We start from the raw sequence: 26,569 nt of genomic DNA, 5'->3' as shown, positions 1-26,569 counted from the left end.
ATAACTAACTCCAGCTCCTTGGGAGATCTGGTCTGCTAGGTGCTAGGCAGAGCCATGCACAGCCCCGATGTCCTGGGGGTATAAAATCCCCCTGTGTTGAGCAGAACCATGCACTGCCTAACACCCTGAGGCCACATATAGACCCAACAACTGCTACGGTGTGTCAGCGCCCGTGTGCCTTTTACCACAACCAAACAGAGCAAGGTCCTCAACATTGGGTGACCCATTTGACTGTGAGTTGTGTTCTGGGAACAAGAGAACCAAGCTTCCTTGGGACTGACAGGCAGAAATGAAGTCCATGTGTCCATTTGCTATAAATCACTCTGACCTAGGGCTTCCTAACACAACAGAGAATGAATAAAGTCCAAGTTACAAGCTTAAGGGTAAGGGCAGGTCACAGACAGCATGAAGACCTTACTTTTGAGGAGGCAGCTGCACGGTGGCATAAGACAGTCGCACAGCTCCTAGAATGCACCATTGTGCTCTGTAGCTATATTACATATGCAGCCAATGGGGGGAAAATGCTCAAATGGGGCTTCTAAGTTTACCTTTTCTTTTTCTTTTTGCCCCCCCGCCCCCCTCCCCCCATACACACACAGGGTTTCTCTGCATATCCCTAGCTGTCCTGGAACTCAGAGATCTGCATGCCTCTGCCACCCAAATGCTGCAATTAAAGGCGTGTGCAACCACCACCTAGCTCAAACTTACCCTTTCAGGTAGTATAAATATTAAAGTGACAGATGGGGGCTGAGGAGAAGCCTCATCAAGAAAATACCTCCCCACACAAGTCAAAGAACCTGGGTTCAGATCTCGCAGACACAGCGGTGAATTTGGGTGGCGCAGGCCAGATAATCCTCTGAAGCTCATAGGGCGGCCGCTTGGTAGCAGCAAGACAGACTCTGTCTCAAGCAAGGTGGGACATGAGGAAGATGCCCAAGCTCTCCTCTGACCTCCACACATGTTCTGTGGCACACAAGTGTGCCCGTGCGTGTGTTAAAGTGCACATGCACACAGATACACATTCACACGCAGAGTAACAAATGAACTGTTTGGTGCCACCTCTGAAGAGGGCCACTGCTCTTGTCTGAGTCACAGCCTTGGGATGATGGGGAGAAACCTTTGGCTGCCAACCAGCAGTTCTTCCCTGAAAAGGAGAAGAGTAGCCCCAACCACTGACCACCTCAACATAAAATGGAACCCTAAAAACACATGATCAACAATCCGAGCAGGCAAGCTGCTCCCAAATCCAAAGCCATGACTATTACCCAGCTTCACCGATGACATCTCCTACCTGTCTCTCTGTGCAGCCAGCTTGTACAGGGCATAGGTGACCTCTGCGCAGGCAAGGATGGCGCCATGTCTTGTGTGTAGATCTGGACTCAGTGTCATCAACAACAGTGCTGGGAATACTGCAGTAGTCAGGTTGACAGACACACATGGAACAACATATTATTCAGAAGTTATGTCCTCTGGCAGAGTCACCACCGTTTCTGGTAAGCAGAGCTCACTCTGAGCAACCAAGCAATGTGACAGGACACAGCATATAAATCAGTATACACATCCAGGCACCCAGGTGCCCAGGGAAGGACAGCTGAGAAAGAAGTAGTGTCTGCAGGTGCTCCTGTCTGCACCTCCACCTGCCAGGCATGGCAGCAGCACGCCTGAGGAAAGCAGGCAAAGCTGAGGCCACACGCTCATGAGAGGTGACAAGGCTTCCACTCCTCATTCTTCCCCAGAGAGAGCAGAAAACTTCAGCCTCTGACATTTAGGGATGAAAAAGCAGAACGGTTCTAAATTCCAAGTACAAACCAATCTAGAGGCACCGACAACTCAAACGAGCCCCTGGAATTCACCACCATTCTTAGCCCGTGGATTCCTTGTTTTGTGGATGGCACCTGTGCCTGACTGACTGGGCCCAGAGCTGCCTCTCTGTCTTCTACACTGATTTGGACCACAGCTACTCCTGAGCAACAGATCCAGGGCATCGTCTTCTGCCCACTATGGGAACAGCACATCTTTCTGCTGTGTATGCACAGCACAGGGGCACACAAGCACACGTGTGTGAGTGCCGCAGGCAGTGGAATGCACACCTACCATGAGTCGCCATGTACTCTGGCGCTTGTGGGGTCAGGTTGTGCAGTGCCTTTGCAGACAGTTCTCGGATGGCCCTGAAAGGAACAGCGTCTGTTAGGAAGGAGTGATTTGCACATGGATCCTCATATGGGCGTTATTCACAGCAGCCTTGAGACGGAAGCACCCATAAAGCTCGTCAGACAACAGAATATCACTCAACCAAAAAGGAGAAGAATTCTGACACTTGTTATTACAAAAATGATGATTTGTAGTCAGCGGGTCAAAAACTGTCAAAGGAACATATAAAGAAAACAACAGTATATATATGAGACAGAAACCTAAGGCATTGTCTGTCCCTTTAAAGAAAAAGCTGATAGCATATGCACACATTCCATTATCACATTATACTCAAAGAAACCTATGAAACAAAGAGAAATACTTCCTAGTGACAAATATACCAGGAAGATGAACTTACAGGTGTACATGCATCTAAAAAGAAAGCCTCATTCAAAGCACAGGAAAGAACAGCTGAAAATAAGTCAGAAAAAAATTTTAAACGTCTTTATTTTTTTATATATATGAGTGCTCTATCTGCATGTACACCTGCAGGCCAGAAGAGGGCATTAGACCCCAGTATAGATGGTTGTGAGCCACCATGTGGTTGCTGGGACTTGAACTCAGGACCTTTGGAAGAGCAGAGCTTAATCGTTCTTAACCACTGAGCCATCTCTCCAGCTCCCCCAGTAAGAAATTTCAAAAGTTCAAAACCTTAGTCTAACTCATGGATTGCATGTTTACAATGTGGTTTAAGTGTCTTACTGGCAGGTAAACTAATATGAAAGGCAATTTAAGTGATCTCTGGCTGGGCAAGCCTAGGCCCTCTGCTCCCAACATGAGACTTAGCACCCCAGCTGCCTGCAGACCCGGCAAACAAGTTTCGGAAGGAAAGGAGGAATTTTCTGATAGGCGGTCACAGCTAGCCCAAGTGAAAAACAGGGAGGCTCGGGGCTGAGGCTCTTCCCTTCAGAGAGCCCCATGCAGACTGTACACAGCTACGCGCGCACGGCAGCGTCAACAAATACTTTTAAGGCTTTGGTTCTTGGGAAGCTGAACACAGTGCCCAGTGGACTACAAAGACCCACTCAGACCCGGATCTAGAAGGGACACCAGGGCTGCCTAGAGATAGTAGCAAAGCACAGACAGAGCTTATATCTGAGTTGCGCACTCACCTTTCCTCTCTGAAGACACATTCAACTACCTATGAAAGACCAGGATGGCCCAAAGCGTCCTTCCACTGTGACTATGAAAACCACTAAAGTCACCCCTACTCTGATCTAGCCAGCAGACAGGACATTCTCCGCAGTTAGGTGGAGATCAGGGACTGACTCTGACATCAACTCTGGTGCCCCATATTTGACGACCTCCCCTTGGTGGGGAGCCCTGGTGGCACTCAAAGAAAGAATAGGCAGGCTACCAAGATGAGACTTGATAGCCTGTGACCATAAAGTGGGGGAGGAGGTCCCCTTGATCATGGACCTAGGGGAGGGGAGTAGGGTGGGGGTGGGAGAGAGGAAGGAACAGGAGGATACAAGTGATGGGAGAACAATTGAGTTGTAATCTGAATAAATTAATTATAAATAAATAAATACACTTAAAGTCTTCTCAGCTTTTAGGTTACAACATATAAGAACCCCAGGGAGGTCAAGCTGAGCAGAATCAGGAGGGAGGCTGCGCCAGCTGCCTGCACTGCCCTGTCTCCAGGCTGTAGCTCCCCTATTATATACGACATGGGTATTGAGGAATAATTACATCTCAGACTTGCCTGTCCAACAGCTTCAGAAGTGAAACTAGACAGATCATTAACAATCATGCTACACACAGAGACGGGAATTTTCATTACTTCTCAGAAATAATTATTTTAAAATAGCTTCTCTACAGTGAGAAAATACACTCATAAACTTATCATCTCAAACTTCTCCCTTGGAGTGGCGGTAGGGGGTATTTTCAGAGTCACAAAAACTAAAAAACCTACCCATCCCAATGGTTGATTTTCATCGAGACCAGGTGGTCAATCATCGGCTTGGTGTATTCCTGGAAGCCAGCAATAAATACACTGAAAGACATAATATTAAGAGCTATAGAAAGGGGCCAGTATGAGCAGGTACAAGGACACATATGTAAAACCTCTCTTCAGGCGTTATGCTACATATTACTTAAAGAATAAAAATAAGAAACAGCATGAAGGAGCCAAACCTTCATACACTGCTCTTGGTAAACCTATGGCTCTTGGAGCAGGGTTACAACTAAGGGTTACTGGAACATGTGTCACATATATTTACGTATTTTTAAGTAAACATAAAACATTTCCCTATGGATTTCTCAATCACCCTTAGGGTTATTTATCTCTGAATTGTCCTCCCCAGCCCCTCACAGGTAAAGTCCTCCCACACTGTCCCCTGTGGCCTAGAATGCCCCTCTCTGGAGGTCCTTCTACAAGCCCTGACCATGGTCTCTTCTTACTCTCCTGGCTCCTTAGGTAACTCTAGGTTGTAAACTCACAACTAAAGATTAGGAAGGAGCAGCCACACACAAGGGAACATACAGCACTGTCTTTCAGGGACTGGCTACTCCCTCAGCACAGTGTTCCCTACTGCTATCCTTCACCTGCAGATCACGGCTTCATCTTTCTTCGGCGCTGAAGACAGCTCCGTTGTGTGCACACCACACTTTACCAGTTATTGAGACCAGGCAGCCATGAGCATTGCCGAGCGCTCTCTGTGGAGTGGGACACAGGTCTGCAGCATGTCCAGGGTGGGACAGCTGGGTCACGTGAGGGATATCTTAGCTTGAGAACGCTCCACACTGACTTTCAGAGTGGCTGCACCAGTTTGCAATCCCACAATAGTGACTGACGTTCCCCTTTCCCGCACCCTTGTGGGCATTTGCTGTCACCTGTGTTCTGGATCAGCGCCACTGCCACTGGGTGAAATGAACTGCCAAGGTAGTTTTAACTTACATTGCCATAAGTGCTAGAGATTAGCAAACACTTTTATATTCCTATTAAGATACCACTTAGGCATTTTTTTCCATCTTTTTTTTTATTAATTTATTCATATTACATCTCGATTGTTAGCCCTTCCTCTGTTTCCTCCCATTTCTCCTCTTCTCCCCTCCCCTATGTCCATGACCGAGGGAGACCTCCCCCTCCATATATGCTCTCAGAATATCAAGTCTCTTCTTGGTAACTAGCTATCCTTCCTCTGAGTGCCACCAGGTCTCCCCATCTGGGGGACATGGTCAGAAAAGGGGCACCAGAGTTCGTGTGAGAGTCAGATCTCACTCTCCACTCAATGGTGGAGAATATCCTGTTCGTCGGCTAGGTCCTGGTAGGGGTTCAAAGCTTACTGCCTATATTCTCCTTGGCTGGTGCCTTAGTTTGAGGAGGACCCCAGGATCCAGATCTGCCTGTCATAAAGTTCTTCTTGTAGGTTTCCAGGACCCTGTGGGTCCTACTATTTCCTCTTTCTTCCATGCTACTCTTGCCTAAATCTCAATCGGATATCCTCTCCTCTGACCCACTTTCTTGGTAAGTAAAGATTTTCATGGTACGTATCCCTTGGACTAGTGTTTTGATATAAGTGAGTATATACCGTTTGTCTCTTTTTGCTTCTGGGTGAACTCACTCATTATGATAATTTCTAGATCCATCCATTTGTCCACAAATTTTGGGAATTCCTTGTTTTTAATAGCTGAGTAGTATTCCATCGTGTAAATATACCACAGTTTCTTAGTCCATTCTTCTACTGAGGGACACTTAGGCTGTTTCCATGTTCTGGCTATTATGTATAGAGCAGCTATGAACATGGTTGAGCATATGTCCCTGTTGTGTGGTAGGGCATTTTCTGGGTATATTCCAAGGAGTGGGATAGCTGGGTCTTGAGGAAGCCCTATTCCCATTTTTCTGAGAAAGCGCCAGATAGATTTCCAAAGTAGCTGTACTAGTTTGCATTCCCACCAGCAATGAAGGAGTGTTCCTCTCTCTCCACATCCTCACCAACATGTGGTGTCATTTGAATTTTTGATCTTAGCCATTCTGATGGGTGTAAGATGGAATCTCAATGTCGTTTTGATTTGCATTTCTCTGATGACTAACGAGGACGAGCATTTCTTTAAGTGTTTCTCAGCCATTTGATACTCCTCTGCTGAGAATTCTCTGTTTAGTTCCAAGACCCATTTCACAACTGGGTTGTTTGGTTTTGTGGTGTTTAATTTCTTGAGTTCTTTATATATTTTGGATATTAAACCTTTGTCAGATGAAGGGTTGGTGAAGATCTTTTCCCATTATGTAGGCTGTCGCTTTGTTCTCTTGACAGTGTCTCCTGCCTTACAGAAGCTTCTCAGCCTCATGAGGTCCCATTTATTAATTGTTGACCTTAAGGCCTGGGCTGTTGGTGTACTGTTCAGGAAGTTGTTTCCTGTGCCTATGTGTCCCAGGCTCTTCTCCACTTTTTCCTCTAACTGAATTAATGTCTCTGGTTTTAAGTTGAGGTCTTTAATCCACTTAGACTTGAGTTTTGTGCATGGTGACAAATAAGGGTCTAATTGCATTTTTCTACATGTAGACATCCAGTTAGACCAGCACTATTTGTTGAAGATGCTATCCTTTTTCCATTGAATAGATTGGGAAAGGAAGAAGTCAAATTATCCTTATTTGCAGATGATATGATAGTGTATATAAGTGACCCGCAAAATTCCACCAGAGAACTCCTACAGCTGATAAACACCTTCAGCAAATTGGCAGGATACAAAATAAACTCAAAAAAGTCAGTAGCTTTTCTGTATACAAATGACAAACAGGCAGAGGAAGAAATTAGGAAAACTATTCCCTTCACGATAGCCACAAACAATATAAAATATCTAGGAGTAACTCTAACCAAGCAAGTGAAGGACTTATTCGAAAAAAATTTCAAACCTCTGAATGAAAGAGATTGAAGATGACATGAGAAGATGGAGGGATTTACCTCGTTCGTGGATCGGGAGAATCAACATAGTAAAAATGGCCATCTTACCAAAAGCAATTTACAGATTCAACGCAATCCCTATCAAAATACCTACAAAATACTTTGAAGATAATGAAAGATCAATTCTCAAATTCATATGGAGAAATAAAAAACCCAGAATAGCAAAAACAATCCTATACAACAAAAGATCCTCTGGAGGAATCTCCATACCTGATCTCAAGCTGTACTACAGAGCAACAGTAATTAAAACAGCATGGTACTGGCAAAGCAATAGACTGGTGGATCAATGGAATCAAATCGAAGACCCAGAGATGAATCCACACACATTTGCTCACTTGATTTTTGACGGCTTAGGCATTTTATCTCTTCCTTTGAGATGCCTGTCAGATCCATGGCTTCCCCACCCCCAACAAGACAAGGTTTCTCTCTGTAGCCATGGCTGTCTTGGACTCTGTAGACCAGGGTGGCCTCGAACTCACAGAAATCTGCCTATCTTGCCTTCCGAGTACTAGGATTAAAGGCGTGGGCCACCACACCCAGCCCCCAAAGCCCATTTTTTAATATTGGGCTGTTTTCTTGACTAGTTTGCTCGCTCCTTATGTACTCCGGCTACTAATTCTCTTATCAGCTGTGCAGCTGGCAGCTTCCCTCCCACCCTGTGTGCTTCCTTATCGACTCAGCTGTTTCCTCTCTGCTATACAGAAGCTTTTTACTCTTATGAGGCTCCATTTGTCAATCGCTGGCCTTAATTCCCAAAACAGTCACAGCCGATGTTCTCCCCACACCTACTGTCTGCAGCTTTGGCATCTGAGGCTTCACACTGAACCTTTGATCCATGTGGAGCTGGTTTCTATGGAAAGTGGTAGGTGTGGGTCCAATCTCCCTCTTCCACACAGGCACACACAGTCGTCCCTGGGCCATGTGTTGAAGATGCACTCTTCTCTAGTGTGTGCTGCGAGCATCTTTGTCAAACAGGAGATGATGGGTAATTGCATGTTCTCATATTCGGGTCTAGCTTGTTCCCATGGTCTACACGGGTGCTTCTGTGCCAGGACCAGGCTGTATTTATTACTTTGGCTCTATAACCTGGTTTGGTAACCCTTGCAGCACTGTTCTTTTTCTTTAGCATTTCTTTGGGTATCTTGGATCTTTTGTGGCTTCAAAGGATTTTATGAAGTTTTTTTTTGTTTTGTTTTTTGGTTTTTTTTTGTCTGTATCTGAAAAAACGTCATTGGGGATCCTGCTTGGGACTACATTGAATCTATAAATTCCTTTTGGTAGTATGGTATTATCACAGTATTAATTCTACCAATCCATAGGCACAGGAGATCATCCCATCTTCTGGTGTTTTTCTTGATCTCTTTCTTCAGAGATCTAAAGTTTTCATTGTAGAAGCCTTTCATCTCTTTGATTTAGGGTTATTGGGTTTGTTTTGTTTTGTTTGTTTTTTTTTAAGCTATTGTGATAGAAGTATTCCCATAGTCTCTTTCTCAGGATAGTTCTCATTGGCACACAGAAAAGCTTTCTAAGATGGTTCTTCCACTTTGCTACAAATGTTAATAATTTCTAGTAGAATTTTTTGAAGTCTCTTTAAAATATGTCATTTGCTAAGAGGATAATCTGACTTCTTTTCCTCTTTTTAGTCCTTTAATTCGCATGTCCTCTTATTCTAAGAAGCACTTAAGGCACTATGTGGAAAGGCAGTGTAGTGGGCAGTCCTGCCTCGTCCTGACTAATGGGGCTGCTTCAAAGTGTTTCTCCATTTAGGGCGGTGCTGGTTATGGGTTTGTCATGGGTAGCCTTTATTATGTTGAGGTATGTTCCCTCTAGTTAGGACTTTGGTCATGAAGCGTGTTGGATTTTGTCAACGGCGTTTTCTGCATCTATTGAGATAATCATGTCATTTTTGTCTTTAAGAATATTATTTATTGCATTTACTGAAATACACATATCCAACATGCTGCATCTCCAAAATTAAGCCAACCTAACTGTGGTGGGTGGGTCGCGCTCTCTCTGGCGCTCGCGCGCTCTCTCTCTCCCTGTGTGTGTGTGTCTCTCTCTCTCTCTCTCACACACACACACACACACACACACACACACTCTCTCTCACACATACACTTTCATACACACTCACTCTCCCACACTCTCTCTCTCTCTCACACACACACTCACTCTCTCTCTCTCATACATACACACACACACACACACACACACACACCTGTATTCTGCTTGCAAGTATTTTTTTTTTTTTTTTTTTTTTTTGCTTGCAAGTGTTTTATTAAGGGTGTTTTGCATGTTCATCAGGGAAACTAACCTGTAGTTTTCTCTTTTTAGCTGTGCCTTTACCTGGTTTGGGTATTGGTTATATTGGCTTCATGGAAAGAGTTTGGAAGTGCCCCATCTGTTTTTGGCTTTTTTTATTTGTTTTGTTTCATAAGAATTTAATTTAATTTCTTAAGTATTGGTTGTACTAGCTGGAGAGATGGCTCAGCAGTTAAGAGCACTTACTACCCTTGCAGCAGGCATGGGTTTCACTCCAGCGCCCAATCCTCACGGTGGGTCATAAATATCTGTAGTTCTCGCTCTCTCGACTTCCAACTGCATCAGGTGTGCATCAGGTGTGCACCTGGTGTGCACCTGGTGCACAAACACACAGAGAAAGCACCGGTTATGAATCTTCTTTAAGTCGGAGAGAACACTACTGTGGGCTTCTTGTAGTTGGAAGAGTCTGTTTTAATCTCCATATTTGTTATGGATCTATTACAAATTTGATCTCAAGGCAGGTGTGGTGGCACACACCTGTGATCCCAGCACTTGGGAGGCAGACACAGGCATCACTGTGAGTTCAAGGCCAGGCTGGTCTTCAAAGCAAGTCTAGGACAACCAAGGCTACACAGAAAGACCCTGTCTTGGAAAAACAAACAACAAACAACAAAAACAAAAACAAAATTTCGATCTCTTGGTTTAACTCTGGTGTTCCAGATAAATTTAGAAACTCATCTTTTTAGATTTTTCTAGATTTTTTTAAAAAAATCTTAATTTATTATAATTTATTCAGATTATATCCTGAATGTTATCCCCTTGCTTGTATCTTCCCATTCCCACCCTCCAGATTTTTCTAAGTTAATAGAGTATATACATTTTTACAGCATTCCCCTATAAGGAGTATTGTAATCTTCTGTATTTCTTTGCTGTCTGTTGTAATATTTCACTGTTTATATCTGACTCTGTTAATTTAGGTTGTCTTTCTTTGGGTTAGTTGAGCCAAGGGTTTCTCATTTTGTTTATCTTCTCAAAGAAACAGCTCGTAGACTCATCTTTGTATTGCGGTTACTGCTGTTTGTTTGTTTCTTGTATTTTTGGCTATGAGCCTAGCCTTTAATGGCTGACCCGTCTCTCCAGCCTGTTTGTTTGTTTCTATGCCATTAATTTCCTCTCTTGTTTTTATTATTTCTTGCCACTTACTAGATTTGGATTTGGTTTATTCTTGTTTTTCTAAATTCCTCAGTTGCATCACTGAGTCACTTATTTGTGCTCTGATTGTTTAATTTAGGTGGCTTATAAATTTCCCTCTCAGGACTGCTTTTAATATATCTACACTGTGTGTGTGTGTGTGTGTGTGTGTGTGTGTGTGTGTGTGTGTGTGTGTGTGTGTGTTTTTAATTACAGAAATTGTTCATTTCCTTCTTGGTTTCTTCATTCAGCACTGTTTAATCTCCATTGCGAGTCTGTATTTACTAGATTTATTTGCTGTCTATTTTAAGTTTATTGTATTTTGGTCAAACAGGATACACAGTGTTATTTCAAACTTTCAGAACATGTTAAACTTTGCTTTTATCTACTGTAGAGAAGTTTCCACGGGCTGCTGAGTAGAAAGTGTGCTCTTTGATGTGTGGGTGGAATATTCCATAGATATCTGTTAGGCCCATTTGATGCATAATGCTATTTAAATTCTGATGTTTCTATTTTTATGGCCTGTCTGTTGAACTGGGGCACCAAAATCACCTACTAAGTTGGAGCTAATCTGCGTATTGAAATCTAGCACACACTCTATATGAAATTAGGTGCATCAGAAACTGATAAATGTATGTTTAGGATTCTGGTGCCTTCTTGGCTATTTGTTCCCTTCATTAGAATGAAATGTGTTTCTTTATCTCTTCTGGTTTTACACTGACGTCTGTTTTGTCAGATTATACAACAGCAATGCCTACTTGCTTCCTGGTCCAATGTGTTCACTCTTTCCATCCTTTCACTTTAAGGAGGTTCCTATCTCTGAAGCTGAGTTTCTTCTAAATAATAGAAAGATGGATTCTGTTTCTTAATCCATTCACCTACCCCATGACTTTTGGTTGGAAAGTAAATGCCACTGATATTTAGCTATTAACTGAAAAGTAAGTGCTGATTGCTGTCGTTTCGATTTTCTTGTCTTGGTTTTGTTGTTGGTGTGTTTAGATTTTCCGTGATTATAACTCCATCGGTTCTTTCTATATATAGTTTTACTCCTCTCTTCAGCCTGAAATATTGCATCCAACATTCTCTGAAAGGTTGGTTTGGTGAAAATGCATTATTTTAGCCTGTTTATACCCTGGAAGGTTTCTCTTTCTGTTTCAACTGTCAGATGGTTTGCTAGTCCAGAGGTCTAGGTGAGCGACCATGTCTTCTAGAACATGCCCTGAGCGCTTCTGGCTTTCAAGGCTTCCGCTGGGAAACTGGCTGGTGGGTTTTCCTCTCTGTGTAACTATGGTTTTTCTCCTGCAGCTCTCGTTATCCTCTCTTTGTTCTGTGTATCATTATAATGTGCCATGGGGAGTTTCTTTCCTGGTTGTCTATTTGGTGTTCTGTGAGCGTCTTGAATCTTTGAGGGTCTGCCTTTCCTCAATTTGGGGAAACTTTCTTCTAGGATCCTGTGAAGATCTGGCCTATGCCACTGACCTGGGATTCTTCTCCTTCTATGCCAGTAATTTAAAGATTTGGGTTTTTATGATGTCCCACATTTCCAACATGTTCCTTTAGGGTTGTTTTGTTTGGTTGGTTGTTTTTTTTGTTTGTTTGTTTGGTTTTTCGAGACAGGGTTTCTCTATGTAGCCTTGGCTGACCTGGACTCACTTTTTAGACCAGGCTGCCCTCGAACTCACAGCGATCCACCTGCCTCTGCCTCCTGAGTGCTGGGATTAAAGGCGTGCACCACCACCACCGGGCTTCCTTTAGTGTTTTGTTTTTGTTTTTGTTTTTTTGTTTTTAATTCAAGCCAGGCAGTGGTGGTGCACATCTTTAATCCTAGCTCTTGGAGGCAGAGGTAGACAGATCTCTCAGTTTTAGGCCAGCCTGGCCAGGACCACACAGAGAACCCCCCCCCCCCCGCCCCGGTGTGTGTGTGTGTGTGTGTCTCTCTCTCTCTCTCACACACACACACACACACACACACACACACACACACACACACAGTTGCCTGTGTGGCCTAAGTTCTCTACTTTAAGTCCCAGCATTTCATCTTCTACTTGTCACAGTTCCGTACAAAGCCAAATCTTCTGTTAGTCTTTGTGTAAGAGAATTAAGTTACGTATGGAACAAACTGGATCTGTTCGAGCTAGTGTGTAAGCTGATTTGCCCTGTCCACATAAAGACTGATAAGTGTTTACAAGAGCCTTTTATTCATCACATTAAAAAACTCAAAAATGCCTAACTGCTGATCAGCAGGCACCATGGCAAGCAAGCTGAGTAACTCTGGAGCAGCACAGACATCACAGCACAGCGGCACCTCCAGCAGGGAAGCACAGCACCAGTGAAAGAACCCTCCAGTTCCTACCAGGCACACAGCAGAGGGCCACAGGCTTGCTGTGTCCTTCACTGTGAACTCTACAGATGTGCACACATCACAGCACATCAAAACACGTATGCTGAACACACTCAGTCTGCCATATGCCTCTAACCCTCAAAGGTGAGCACCGTAACCTACAGTGTGTGTCAGCTGTGGTGTCTCAGCTAATGGCTTCCTAAGGGACGTTCCAGCACTTTAGATTCTGGTCCACAGAGCAGACCAACCAGGTTCAGAGAAATCTCCTCTACAGCAGCCTGGATCCTGTCTCAGCTGAGGACAGGCCCCACCCTCTCCCAGTACACCCATCAAGTACCTAACCCTTCCTCACACCCTATTCATCCTTTGCCCTTCACAGCCTAGCACCCAATACCACCTGCTCCAGTGGACCAACTTGTAGACCAACACAGTCCTGAGCAAGCACACTGCACTTGGGGACTGTTTCAGTTTGGGTTTCTATTGCTGTGACAAACACTGTGCCGAAAGCAACTCGGGGAGTAAAGGGCTTATTTGGCTTACACTTACACACTTACACAGCAGTCCATCACTGAAGGAAGACAGGACAGAACCTTAGGGGCAGGAGCTGATGCAGAGGCCGTGGAGGAGTGCTGCTTACTGGGTTGCTCCTCATGGCTTGCTCAGTCTCCTTTCTTATAGAACCCAGGACCACCAGCATAGGTGTGGCACCACCCACAATAGGCTGGGCCCCCCCTCATCAGTCACTAATTAAGAAAACACCTTACAGGCTCGCCTACAGCCAGATTTGTATGGAGCATTTTCTTAATTGCAGTTCCCTCATCTCAGATGACTTTAGCCGGTGTCACGTTGACATAAAACTATTTATTTAGCACAGGGATGTCAGGACTATGTTCATGCCTGACCTCCCTGCTTGCTGAGACCCTACCCTGGCTGCCAGTCACAGCCTTCCACCAACCTTGCACCTGCTACTATCCCAGTAAATCCTGCCCCTGGGGTCCAGGCTGAGAGACAAATACCAGCCAGGGAGAAAAGACCTTGGTCAGAGGCTCTGCGGTGCTACGATGTCACCAGCTCTCAGACTGTTCTCAAAGGCAGCAGCTGATCTGACTGATACTTGGGGCTAGCCCACTGTCCTGAGGCAGCAGCTGATGTGACTGACACTTGAGGCTAGCCCACTGTCCTGAGGCAGCAGCACACGGGGTAGGTCATGTTCCACATGTATTTTTATAGACTGGACATAATGAAGCATGTGTAAGCTTTAGCCTGGTATAGAAACCTTAGCAACAAGTAAAATGTGCCAAAGCCAAACTTAGCTACCAGTTATTTTTCCTAAGAAACTCCAAGAAAGGGCAGAGAACCTCACACACAACATTAGGTACCAATAATCAGAGGACAGAACCCACAGGACACGGGACATGAAGTGCGGGTGGGGGGCTCGTGGCAGCAGGTGAGGGCAAGCTTGCTCACATCCTTCCTGGCAAGGAGGCTGTTCACCTTTTTGGTTTTTGTTTTGTTATTTTTAGTTGTTGTTATTTGCTTTTTTTTTTTTTTTTTTTTTTAAAGGTCTGTCAAGATTGGTTATGGAAAAGTATAAATTCTGCATGGTCTGCACGGCAGAGCTGACAGGGAATCTACCCTCAGGGTTTAAAGTGGTCAGGGACTTTAAAAACCGTACCTGGCATGTTTCTCCTAACCCAAGGTTCATGAAACCATGAAACATACCCTCTTCACATCAGCATTACAGTGTGAAACTACTCCCTGGTACTTAAGACATGCAAGTAAAAATAATTGGATGTGATTTCTGGAAACAGTCGTTAAGGCAGTTAATTTTTATTCCTTGGCCAGATTTCTCAAATATGGTTCTTATTCATCTGATTAAACAGATAATCTGAACTTGGAAACACATTTTTATTGAAACAAAAAAAGATACATAGTCACTTCAAATCCAAAATATCATTTTGAAAGGTCAATCCACTTGTGACACCTGGTGGGAAAGCTGTCACACAGAAGGACATGCCAGCTGTGCTTGTGGCTGTTCTCGGGGGTGGTGCCAAGGCAGAGCAGCACCAACCCGGGAGGACAGAACCAGGAGGAGACTAACGGCCAGAGGAGTTAGCACACAGAGGGACGCGCCAGTGCCACCTTCCGTGCCGTGCACCATGATTGTTAAGTTGGTATTAGAGCAGTTTCCCGCTTCCTGAGTTATATGGTGACCACAGTATAATGAAAAAGGTGATTTTTGAAACCCAAATCAAAGAGACCATTACAGTTACACACATTAAAACTTACCTTATAACCAGGAAACAGTTAGATATGTTGCCAACTGCAAAATAGTCTGCTGTAGTCAAAATATCAATGCCATGAGGGAAGGTACCCTGAAAAAATGAAAGTGGAGAAAAAAAGAAAAGGTGGGAAACGGCATCTGAAGTGACTGGTTACATGCACACAGCAGGGCAGCTGAAGCTGAGCCGCAAGGGCTCATGGGATGCCTAGCTGGTGTGTGTCGATATTTATCCTGACTGCCTGGCCAGGTGCTGCACTTAGTACACTCATCCTCAAACCTAACTGTTTCAACTTGAGAGGCTGTAGAAATCCTTCCTTTAAAGAGACCCTGGTTGAGGTGTCACTTTTGGGACTCGGTCCCCCTTTCTGGTCTCAGCAGTGCTGAGGTGTCACTCTTGGGCCTTGCTCCCCCTTTCTGGTCACAAAGACAACAGCACAGCCCTCCAGAGCCTGTTGGAGCAGGAGGGCCTGTGGAGGGCAGGCAAGTCCCTGCGTGGCTTTGAAACCTGGATGAGGGCTACACCCCACGAGCTGCCATGAGGATGGATGAGGCTAATAGAAACAACCATTCTCAGGGACAATAGCTAACCTCTGAGAGTTTTGTTTTAAAGAAAAAAAGAAAAAGCAGCCATTCAGTCCCCAAACTCAAAAACAAGAGGCAGGCCCTCCGTCCTCACCCACCGCGGACATTCCTAGTAGGGCTCCAGCCCTGAAATTGTCACATTATTGGTATTACCCAATACTATCCCTTATGATAAAAAAATAAATTACAATCTATATAAATAACTTTACAAATGTAAGTGTAGAAAGCTTATAGCTGTTGACCCAGAGGTGGCTCTATCCCAGTAGTACATGAGGGTCCCAATCTGTGCACAGAGCTGGTATAAGTCTGTCAAGCCACAGCCAGGAAAAGCGACAGGTACCCACCAGCAGCCTTGCCTCCACACCCTAACCCTCACACAGGGAGGAATCTACTCAGACGCAGGGTAACTCCCTCTGCACAGCCAGCTAGCACACCATACATCAAAGCACTGCATCTATGTACACACGTGTAACCAGATACAAAGAAACTACAGTTTGAGTCTGAATTTTTATATGAAATTCAGGCTATTTATTACCATGGAGACAATGTCAAAAACAGAAGTTTAGTCCCCAAGCTACATATAAAAGCCAGTTAGTCTGAGGACATGGTGGTATGCTCATCCATCTGTAATCCGGAAGAGCTAAAGACCCAGGCATAACTAAAACATCTGAGCTCTGCCACCCTCCTGCTCCGACATCTGCCCTTAGGACTACCCCAGGCACAGGCTGAGAGGAAAGCCGCCATTTCTAGCCAGGGATGGAAAACCACAGCAGAGGAAGCAACTCTTCCATGCAACCTACCTTCATTATCTCCCACAGTGCCTCCTTCACCCTTCCCAAGCTAACCCTGCACCCTCAGTGCCTCCTTCACCCTTCCCAAGCTAACCCTGCACCCTCAGTGCCTCCTTCACCCTTCCCAAGCTAACCCTGCACCCTCAGCGCCTCCTTCACCCTTCCCAAGCTAACCCTGCACCCTCAGTGCCTCCTTCACCCTTCCCAAGCTAACCCTGCATCCTCAGTGCCTCCTTCACCCTTCCCAAGCTAACCCTGCACCCTCAGTGCCTCCTTCACCCTTCCCAAGCTAACCCTGCACCCTCAGTGCCTCCTTCACCCTTCCCAAGCTAACCCTGCACCCTCAGTGCCTCCTTCACCCTTCCCAAGCTAACCCTGCACCCTCAGTGCCTCCTTCACCCTTCCCAAGCTAACCCTGCACCCTCAGTGCCTCCTTCACCCTTCCCAAGCTAACCCTGCACCCTCAGTGCCTCCTTCACCGTTCCCAAGCTAACCCTGCACCCTCAGTGCCTCCTTCACCCTTCCCAAGCTAACCCTGCACCCTCAGTGCCTCCTTCACCCTTCCCAAGCTAAACCCTGCACCCTCAGTGCCTCCTTCACCTTCCCAAGCTAACCCTGCACCCTCAGTCTCCTTCACCCTTCCCAAGCTAACCCTGCACCCTCAGTGCCTCCTTCACCCTTCCCAAGCTAACCCTGCACCCTCAGTGCCTCCTTCACCCTTCCCAAGCTAACCCTGCACCTCAGTGCCTCCTTCACCCTTCCCAAGCTAACCCTGCACCCTCAGTGCCTCCTTCACCCTTCCCAAGCTAACCCTGCACCCTCAGTGCCTCCTTTGCCCTTCCCAAGCTAATCCTGCATCCTCAGTGCCTCCTTTACCCTTCGCAAGCTAACCCTGGTGCTTGATCAATAGTACCTCACACTCCACAAACACTACCCACTAATGAGCCCTCTTGAGACAGGAGAGAGGGGGACCCCCCAAGCCTCTTCCTGTGAGAGTGATGGCCTGAGGTACCTGATGAACCAGAAAGTTATCCAGAGGTTGAGCTGGGGCAGCTCCTGGCTCTGCCTCAGTGCACATTTCTATGTGATGGACTGGGAAATGTAAGTGAAGTGTATTTTTCTATCAGAGCTAAAAGAAGACAGAGGAAGTTCAATGTTTAAAGAAACTGGTAAATATACCATTTGGCTAGATTCTCTCTAGATTAGTGTATTCTTAAAATCAACATATATTTTCAAATTATATTCCCCTTAGGAAAATGCTGGTCCGTGTAGAATCAGCGAATCAAGTACCACGAGGCACGCTCCAACTACTGAAACCACTCAGAGTGAGGCACAAGACCCTGGCGTTGGGTGTGCTTGCTTGCTGGTTGAAGAGTGGCTTTGCGTCTTTATACAGAAGTAAAACATTTTGCTTTACTAAAATGCTTTGGATTGTATAGTTGTCAAGGAGACCCCACTCATTTGTAACAGTGAGAGAAGAGCCCACAGCCCAGCAACAGGACTACAGCAGCCTGAGTCACAAGAAGACAACAGCACACGACTGGGCAGGCCAGTGGGAGCCCAGGTGTGGCCGTGACAGGAAGAAGAATGGACAGGTCTAAACTGCTCAGCAGGACTCACATGACCCAACACCAGACTAAGCAATACACTAGGCCCCTGCCTGGCCAGATGGCTGTCCTTTCCTCCCTGGAAAGGGGCCTCCGCACCCTGTAGCCCAGCTTTCTTACTTGAATACAGGGTAGTCTGGGGTCTGGGCAGGACACTTGCACAAAGTTGTAACCCAGAAACACTCCAAGCAGCCATAGAACTATGCAGCCCCAACGGTGGACATGGCAGCTGCCCCTAGGCTACAGGAAGGGGCCAGAGCACACACACCCCTGTCATGAAACCCACTGAACTAGCTACCTGGGGGTCTTGGCCTGGACGGAGGCAGGCAGGCAGGATCTAAACAATTCTGGTGTCAAGACCTACATCATAAGCAGACCAAGCCAAGTAGAAGAATCACTCGGCAGCCTGTTACTTACTAGACTACTCCCAGCACCCTCTACTATAAACACATGGCTACTCACAAAATTCTGACCCACCATCATGTACCCAAGCCATCCATACACGTGCCTATTCTGCACATCATTATAGCACCTGGCCATCCTTCTACCTTCCTCACTTGTAGCATTAGCAAGCGCCCTGCCCACCACCTATCAAGAAACCTGTGGTGCTTTGAATAAGAATGGCACCTCTACTCATGTGTGTGCTTGGTCGGTCACAGGGAGTGGCACCACTAGGAGGCGTGGCCTTGTTGGAGGAAGTGCGTCACTGGGGGCGTGGGCTTTGGCCTTGTTGGAGGAAGTGCGTCACTAGGGGGTGGGCTTTGAGGGCTCAGAAGCTCAAGCCAGGTGCAGTGGCTCGCAGTCTCTTGCTGCTGCCTGCTGATCTGGATACGGAAGGCTCAGCTACCTCCCCAGCACCATATCTTCCACCTTGACAATAAGGGACTGAACCTCTAAAACTGTAAGTGAGCCCCAATTAAATGTTTTATCTATAAGAGTTGCTGTGTTCATGGTGTCTCTTCACAGCAGTAAAACGCTAAGACAGACCCTTAGAGCAATCGTTCTTAGCTGGTTCCTCTCGGGGACTGTTCTTCCGTGTCCCTGTTCGTCTTGGTGGCTCCCACCGTGCCCAGACCCTAACCCAGTGGTTCTCAACTGTCCTAATGCTGCAACCCTCAAACACAGTTCCTCTGGTTGTGATGACCAACATGAATTATTTTCATTGCTCCTTCATAATTGTAATTTTGTTCCTGTTATGAATCACAGTGTAAACATCTGTTTTCTAGTGGTCTTAGGCGAGCCCTGGGAAAGGGACATTTGGTCCTCTCCAAAGGGTTGAGAGGCACTGCCCCTACCCCCTCCAGCCTTCTGCCAGACTGACCACAGACCCCAGTGTGCCAGAGTCTTACACGTGAGTGAACCAAACCACTTTCAAGGCCTGTGCTGGGTGTCAAGACACCCCAAGCACAGCTATAACCCCAGTGAACATCAAGGGCATCTCTGGGGTCAAGGGTTCTGGAGGTGAGGCCAGAACTTATTCCAAAGAAGCCAGCCTCTAAATCACAAGCAAGGGGAGGGCTAAGGGACTCACTCACCCGCTAAAAGCCGCTTGGTGCCTGACACATGTAGAGCCCACAGCGTGAGGCAAGATCCTAACCCACATAAAACACTCTCCTGAAAGACATGGGAATCTGTGCTTCCCGGTCACCTTATGGCAGGTCTTGGATCAGAACTGCCACATTTATTAGCGTGCTCTGAGGCGAGGCTCTCTCGTTACCCACACCCAGCACCACAACAAGATATGAAACTAAAGCTGTCAAGATTCCCAACTAAGCCTACAGGAAGTTTCAGAAATAAAGATTTATAAAGTGGCCATACCTGTCTCCCCACGTTCTCCTGGAAGGCAGCCTAAGGAGCAAAGAGAACAAACACAGGAGGTGAATGAGGTTTGCTTCTGCTAAACATCAGAAGATAAATTCAAAACAAACACAGTACAGTGTAAATGACCCATGGCTTTACTTTTTAAATAAAAGTCCTCGTTGTTGGCTGACCAGAGCCCTGAGGGCGGCTTGTCACTGTTTCTATGTCCTAGTGCGCTTTAAAACCACAGTTCAAGAATTCCATTTGTAAGATTAGCTACAACCTGAAAGTGGCCTTTCACTGGGAATACACTTTCACACTAAACACCCCAATGAAGGTCCCAGGGTTCAACTCTGAGAACAAACCACACGGGTCAGTAAGTAGAAGCCAACTCCTAAACACTCATCTTTAGGAACTCTATGACCATAACTCGCCACCGTCCCCAAACTCTCAGGGCGGCCTCCTGTGAGTGCACCCGTCTCCAATCAGCTCTGAACTACCTGAGGCCTGCATGCTAGACACAGAGTCAGGGCAGGAACAAAATTAAGTCCTTCTGGGTAAATCCTGTACAGATGTCTCTTACTTCTTCAGCGACAACTTGTCCATCTCCCTCACTGCCCTGCCTAGGACTGTCTCAAGCAAGTGACAGTGAATCCTCATGCCCGGTTTATTGCCCAGCAGAGTTTTGAATTTCCCCTAAAGCACTCACGGCTGAGTTCCAACCAGGACTAGAGACAGGTGTAGCTTCATACGGAGCAGGAGCAGAGCTACACACAACAGGCACTATCAAGCAAGCAGAGGTGAGAATAGGCCCAGGGGAAGGTAGTGGTGACAGGAGAAACACCCTCACCTAAGTGGACACTGCGGCATGGTTCAGGAGGTTGAGAGTACTCACAGATGCACAGAAAGAGAACAAGTTGAACCCCAGAACCCCAGGAACTATGCATCAACCACAAAGGACTGGTAAGCAGCAGGACAAAACTATGGGGCATCTCCAGGACAGACCCTCATGATGGGGGGGCCAAGGTACAAAGTGACTCACCCTCAAGTGGCTCTCAGAATTTCCTAAGATGGGAAAAACAAGATGCTTTTTGCTGCTTACCACTTTGCAACTCTGAAAACACCCCCTTGGCAATTTACTTTTTTTTTTTTTTTTTTTTTAAATCTGAGAATGCTTTGCCTGCCTGTATGTATGTCCGGGATGTCAGAAAAGGATGCTTGCTCCCTTACAGCTATTGTTATGGATGGTTGTGAGCTGCCATGTGGCTGCTGAGAATCAAACTGGGTCCTCTGGAAGAGCAGCCAATGTTGTTTAACCCTGAGCTCCAGCTCCTTCAGTTAATTCCTTTGTTTTCCAAGACAGGGCTTCTCTGTGTAGTCCTAGCTAGCCTGGAACTTGTTTTGTAGACCAGGCTGGCCTCGAACTCAAGAGATCTGCCTGTCTCTGCCTCCTGAGTGCTGAGATTAAAGGCGTGCGCCACCACACCTGGCACTTGCAAACACCAAAGAAAGATGATATAAGGAAATACAATGTCAACTTAAATATAGTGTAATACTTACAAGCAGAGACATCTTCAAACAAAGTAAAAATTAATATAAGATATATGTTGAAAAAATCTTGAAAAATAAGATGTCAGGGGTCACCCAACACAATGAAGACCACAGACCACGTGGACATCACTACAGAATATGCTATTAACACACACAGAAAATAGAAACATGCTGGGAGCAGGGTTAAGTGGTCTGTAGCCTTTACACTGAAAATGCTCACCAAAGAAACAGACAAACAAGGCTAAAACCTGTTATGGAGATGATGCTATTGGAGGGTGAAAACAGCTCGTACACTATGGAGGGTGAGAGCAGCCATAGACGAGGGGTTTGCAAAACACACAATATAAAGGACAAACATCCAGACTCCATAAGGAACTCTCAAAACTCAACAGTGAAAACTAACCATCCAGTTACACAACGACTAAGACCTGAAGAAACACATCTCACACAGGAGGACACAGGCAGCAAAGCAGCATCCTAAACAGCCTCTAAAACCACCACCCACTTATCAGCAAGGTCAGGAAAAACCGTGCGCTCCCCACCACATCTCAGCAAAGATGGACAACACATGGCAATACAGCCCCCCGGGGGACAGTTAGTAGCGCCCTAGAAGGTGGGGCCCAGAAACTGTGCTCTAGGCACGCACCCTAAGAAACAGAAACTAGGCTCCAGGAAAACCTGTATCAAATGCTCACAATAACCCTCAGCCAGCAGCATCAGGCTTAACAAACCAGGGCTCAGGTAGAGAGCAAACCCACTCACAGCAGAAGGCTGTGTCCTCATTTCCTCTCCATTCCTCATTACAGGCGTCCTGCAAAGCCACACCCATTGCCTGTCATCAGGAGAGGAACCTGCCTTTTCACAAACTCAGCACATCTAGCCTGCTGGATACTATCTAAAACCCTGGAGTAACTAATAACAATGTAACTCTAATTCTTTCCACCAGGCAAGCCCAGGGTTCCACTGCGCAGCCCCTGTGCCAACCACCAAGAAGACAGGGACCTCTATGAGGATCCAACACAATGACCCTGTTACCTTAGAAGCAGTGTGGCCACCAGACAAGGGACCCAGGAAGAGGGGCGGGGACAACCAACAAATGAAAAGTAAGGCCACAGAACTAGCAACCTGTGGCACTCCACTGCTCACACCTCCTGGACTCTGGCATCTCACAACCTTCAAGAACAGATTCAGAAATTCTATTCTTGAGAACACTGATAAACTGAGTCCAACATAAAAGAAAGGACTATGAACAAGTGGAAATTAGACCAACAATAATAGGTTGGCTCAAAGTCTGAAAATCAAGTACACAGTATACCACATTAACACAACAAAAGCCAAAGGCCACTTGATTACCTCAAAATTAAATATATATTCATGATTTTTAAGCATGAATAAAATCAAAGTAGCTATAGGAAAGAACTTTTCAGCTGCTACACATGCAGGTCAAACAGTGTTCCCTTTTCCCAGCCCCATGCTTCTGTCTGACCTCAGGAGCCCCTCTCCATCCTACTGAGGCCTGGCTCCTCTTCACATAGAATGTACCCATGACATGGCCAGCTCATCCACAGGTCACTACACCAGCAACCCTGGCCTTTTCCTCAGTCTCAAAGCAGTCGCAGAAGTGCACCACTCACGTCTGTCTCCATGACCACCTGAATCAAGGATGTGGAGCCCCTGTGCGCAAACCATGAGAACGCCACATACCTCACAGCCAACACCAAGGACCGTTGCTGCACCTCACTCAGAGACTTCCCCCTCAGCTCCTGAGCACCCCAAACGTGTTCAGCTGCTGGCCTGTCAGTGAGGCACAGACTGTGGAGGCATCACCGCACCCCTGACAGAGCCTGGATTTCTCATCTGAGGTCCTGAGTTACAGCCTTGCAGAGCTCTCATGGCCTCGATCGCTCACTGATCACAGCAGTCAGGTGTGTGTGGAGTCAGCCGCGGCAGCAACATCCTCAGGCAGACAACCCTAGGAAGTCGCCTATTTCTGGCCCTTGCAATTCGTGAGACTCGGGTCTCATCATGGGCTCAGATAAGGAAAGCCATGGGTAGACAAAGCAGAAGAGTCCAGCAAACACCCCTATTGGTACCCAGAGCTACTGGAGCTGCTTCTATCCAAACCCACCCCAAAAGCTGGACCTCAGGGGACCTGGGTTCTGAGCTTACAACACAACACGCAGCTGCAAGGCCAAAGCCCTCGCAGGGAGACGCACTCCAGCACGGCCAGGAAAGCCGAGCTAACCACAGCTTAGTAACAACAGCTCCTCTTGGGGCACAGAACCTCCTGTCCTTCCTGGAACAGCCGTGCCATGCCATGTGGTTAGAGACACTGGGCAAATTCCTTCTCCTCCGCAGAGCTTGGGCTACCCTGAACTTGGTCTGGTTAATAAGCAGGAGCCCATTCACCTGTGCTTGTTCAGCCCTGAGCTCCCAAGAGGCCACAGCAAATGCCCTGCAAGAGCTACCATGGTGAGTGTTTCACTCAGGTCTCTCGTCTGATCTCCTTGGCTCCCATGGGGTACGGGCTTTCCAAGGAGACGGAGGCCCACATGCAGGACATGGGCGACAGTTACAACCCTACCTCCAGAAAAGGAAGGCATTGGGACAATGAAACTCACAGAGGCTGCTCTTCTGCAGTTCACATTTCGGTCAAATACGGCAGCGATGACCAGTGCACTGTAAAAACAAGGAAAATTATTAATTAAAATGAAATATGCAAGGCCTGGGAAAATAGCTCAGGCAGTAAACCGCGTCTTGCAAGCATGAGATCCCTCATAAAAATGTTGGTGAGGTGGTATGTGCTTATACTGCCTGGGCTGGGACTGCTGCCTTTAACCTGCCAGCTGAATACCAGGCCAACAGGAGCTGAACCCAAAGCTGTTCTCTGGCCTCCAGTGTGCAATCAAGGGCACGGACCACGTGATGTCCTTCCACTGTTCACTGATGCGAGCCTCAGACAGCAGGAAGCCCAAGGTTCTAGAGGCTGCAACAGATCTAAGTGACCTCTAAGACGTCAAGCATTACAGCCCCCGCCCACCCCAACCACCTAACCCTTAGATTGTATACCCTGAGCCTCTAGTGCCCTCTGTCTGCTGGGATCACATATACAAGAAATGCCAACATGACTGGTGCCAGAGAACAAGATTTGGCAGTATGTAAATTGCCACACCTGGGTGGCTGACACCAACACTCCCAGACCACACCTGCCTATGCCTCCAAACCACACTGAACAGCAAGGGCTCTATGCACCCTGCAGGCAGCTTGCCCCTTGGAAGCACCGAAATATATGGTTTCAACATTTCCCATAGGCTTAACCCAGTGTGAGGCATGATGGGACATGCATGGGGTTGAGAGAGACGGGACACTGTGAGGATTAGATGAGGTCAGCAGGATGGAGACCAACACTGGATCCCTTGGAGAGTGGCACTGCCGTTGCCTCAGGGCTCTGATGGCGAGAAGGCCACCGCCACCACTACCCGAAGCCTCTGGGCCCTGGACCCCAGACCACAAGTCAAAATAAGCCTTTTCTTTACAGAGCAGTGTCCTTCAAGTATTTGGTATGGTAAAGAGAAACCTGCGAGCAGGTAGTCAGCCAGTTATAGCAGTCACCATGGAAACACCATGGAAGGCAGCCGCTAGGTCTCAATCTTTCCTACAGCCGGAAGCAGTAACATCACGCCAACCCAGCCTTTACCGGCTCTCGTGACACTCAACAGGCTTTAATTAAGTCTTTTCCCTATATACCAAGCTTCCTGACTGTCAAAATCGACAAAGTCCTTGCTCGTTCCCATCTCTCCTGCATCCACCAGCGGTTACTGTGATGGGTCCCACGCCCAAGGGGACACTGCCCAGGGAAGCACTTCCCCGTCTGGGATTGGAGCCCAGGGGATGGTGTCAGCAAACAGCTGGGTGCAAGGCCTAAGGGCTACGGACCAGCCAAGTCTGTCTTTCGGCCTCATTCCCAGCTTTCCCAGGCGTGCAGTGGGCACTACTCCAGGCCCAGGAGGCAGAGCTGTAAGGCCTCAGACCTCAGCCCCGAACGCCCACACTCTGCGGCACTACCTCCCATGGGCCTAGGCATGAACCCTCCACACAAAGGTTGGAGCCCTGCACTCAATCAAAGGAGCACTCAACCTGCCACAGGAGAGGGCTAGTGCAACAAAAAATGTAACAAAGTACTGCTCTATGGTTTCAGGACACAAATACGAGGGGGACAGGGGCAAGCTTTCCTGCTTTGTGGTAATCGCACCTGGCCACACTGAGAAGAGGAAACCCAATTTATAACAACAGAGAGTCACCCTACCGCATCACGACTGTTTTAAAACTGTTTCTACCCTAACACACCACAGCAGCTTTGTCAACAGTCTTCAGATCATAAAACTGACTGAGGCCTGCACACTTGTGGTTTCCCAGTGACTCAAGCCATATACATAACTGCTGTTAAAAAGATGATGATACATTTTGTGAGGGGTGGTGGTGCACGCCTGTAATCCCAGCACTCAGGGAGGTAGAGGCAGGTGGATCGCTGTGAGTTCGAGGCCAGTCTGGTCTACAAAGCGAGTCCAGAACAGCCAGGGCTACACAGAGAAACCCTGTCTCGAAAAACAACAACAAAAATATATTGCTGCTCCCCCACAAAAATCAGAGGACATCTTAGAAGACGGGGGCCGGGGGGAAGAATGTACGAGCTGGGGTATAGGAAGAGTGTTGTCAAGTCTTGGTGGCCACTGTACTCACGAACTCGCTGCTGCTGCACTTATCTGCACAAGATGAAGCAAACAGATCAGTCAGCACGTTAGCAGACAGCACTAACTGGACCCACTGGACTACAGAAAGAGAAGAGGACTGGAAGGTGGGAGGAGACCTGGTAGGGTTGCCAGGAGAGTGGGATGGCAGAGCTGTGGGTGGACAGGAACAAGATACATTGTATAAATACGTGAGGCTGTCAAATGTAATTACAAGATATCCTAGTTTTTTAATTAATTAGTTTATCAAGTATAGTGTTTTGCCTGCGCGTACATCTGCAGGCCAGAAGAGGGCACCAGATCACATTACAGATGGTT

The 26,569-nt window shown here is 46.8% G+C and overlaps 1 protein-coding gene across 1 annotated transcript in view; it reads right to left on the bottom strand.

Moving 5' to 3' along the window:
- Tbcd (tubulin folding cofactor D) overlaps positions 1 to 26,569 on the bottom strand; it is a 163,441-nt gene that overhangs the window by 39,802 nt on the left and 97,070 nt on the right. Inside the window, exons 15-20 of the mRNA XM_051159315.1 lie at positions 24,125 to 24,182; positions 19,971 to 20,000; positions 15,178 to 15,263; positions 4,106 to 4,186; positions 2,095 to 2,168; positions 1,292 to 1,409 (exon numbers count right to left, since the gene is read on the bottom strand). Coding sequence (XP_051015272.1) covers positions 1,292 to 1,409; positions 2,095 to 2,168; positions 4,106 to 4,186; positions 15,178 to 15,263; positions 19,971 to 20,000; positions 24,125 to 24,182 — 447 coding nt within the window. The remainder of the gene's footprint in view (positions 1 to 1,291; positions 1,410 to 2,094; positions 2,169 to 4,105; positions 4,187 to 15,177; positions 15,264 to 19,970; positions 20,001 to 24,124; positions 24,183 to 26,569) is intronic.

Source organism: Acomys russatus, chromosome 16, assembly GCF_903995435.1.
Source record: "Acomys russatus chromosome 16, mAcoRus1.1, whole genome shotgun sequence".
NCBI classification, from domain to species: Eukaryota; Metazoa; Chordata; class Mammalia; order Rodentia; family Muridae; genus Acomys; species Acomys russatus.
This window is presented reverse-complemented; position numbering and strand designations above follow the sequence as displayed.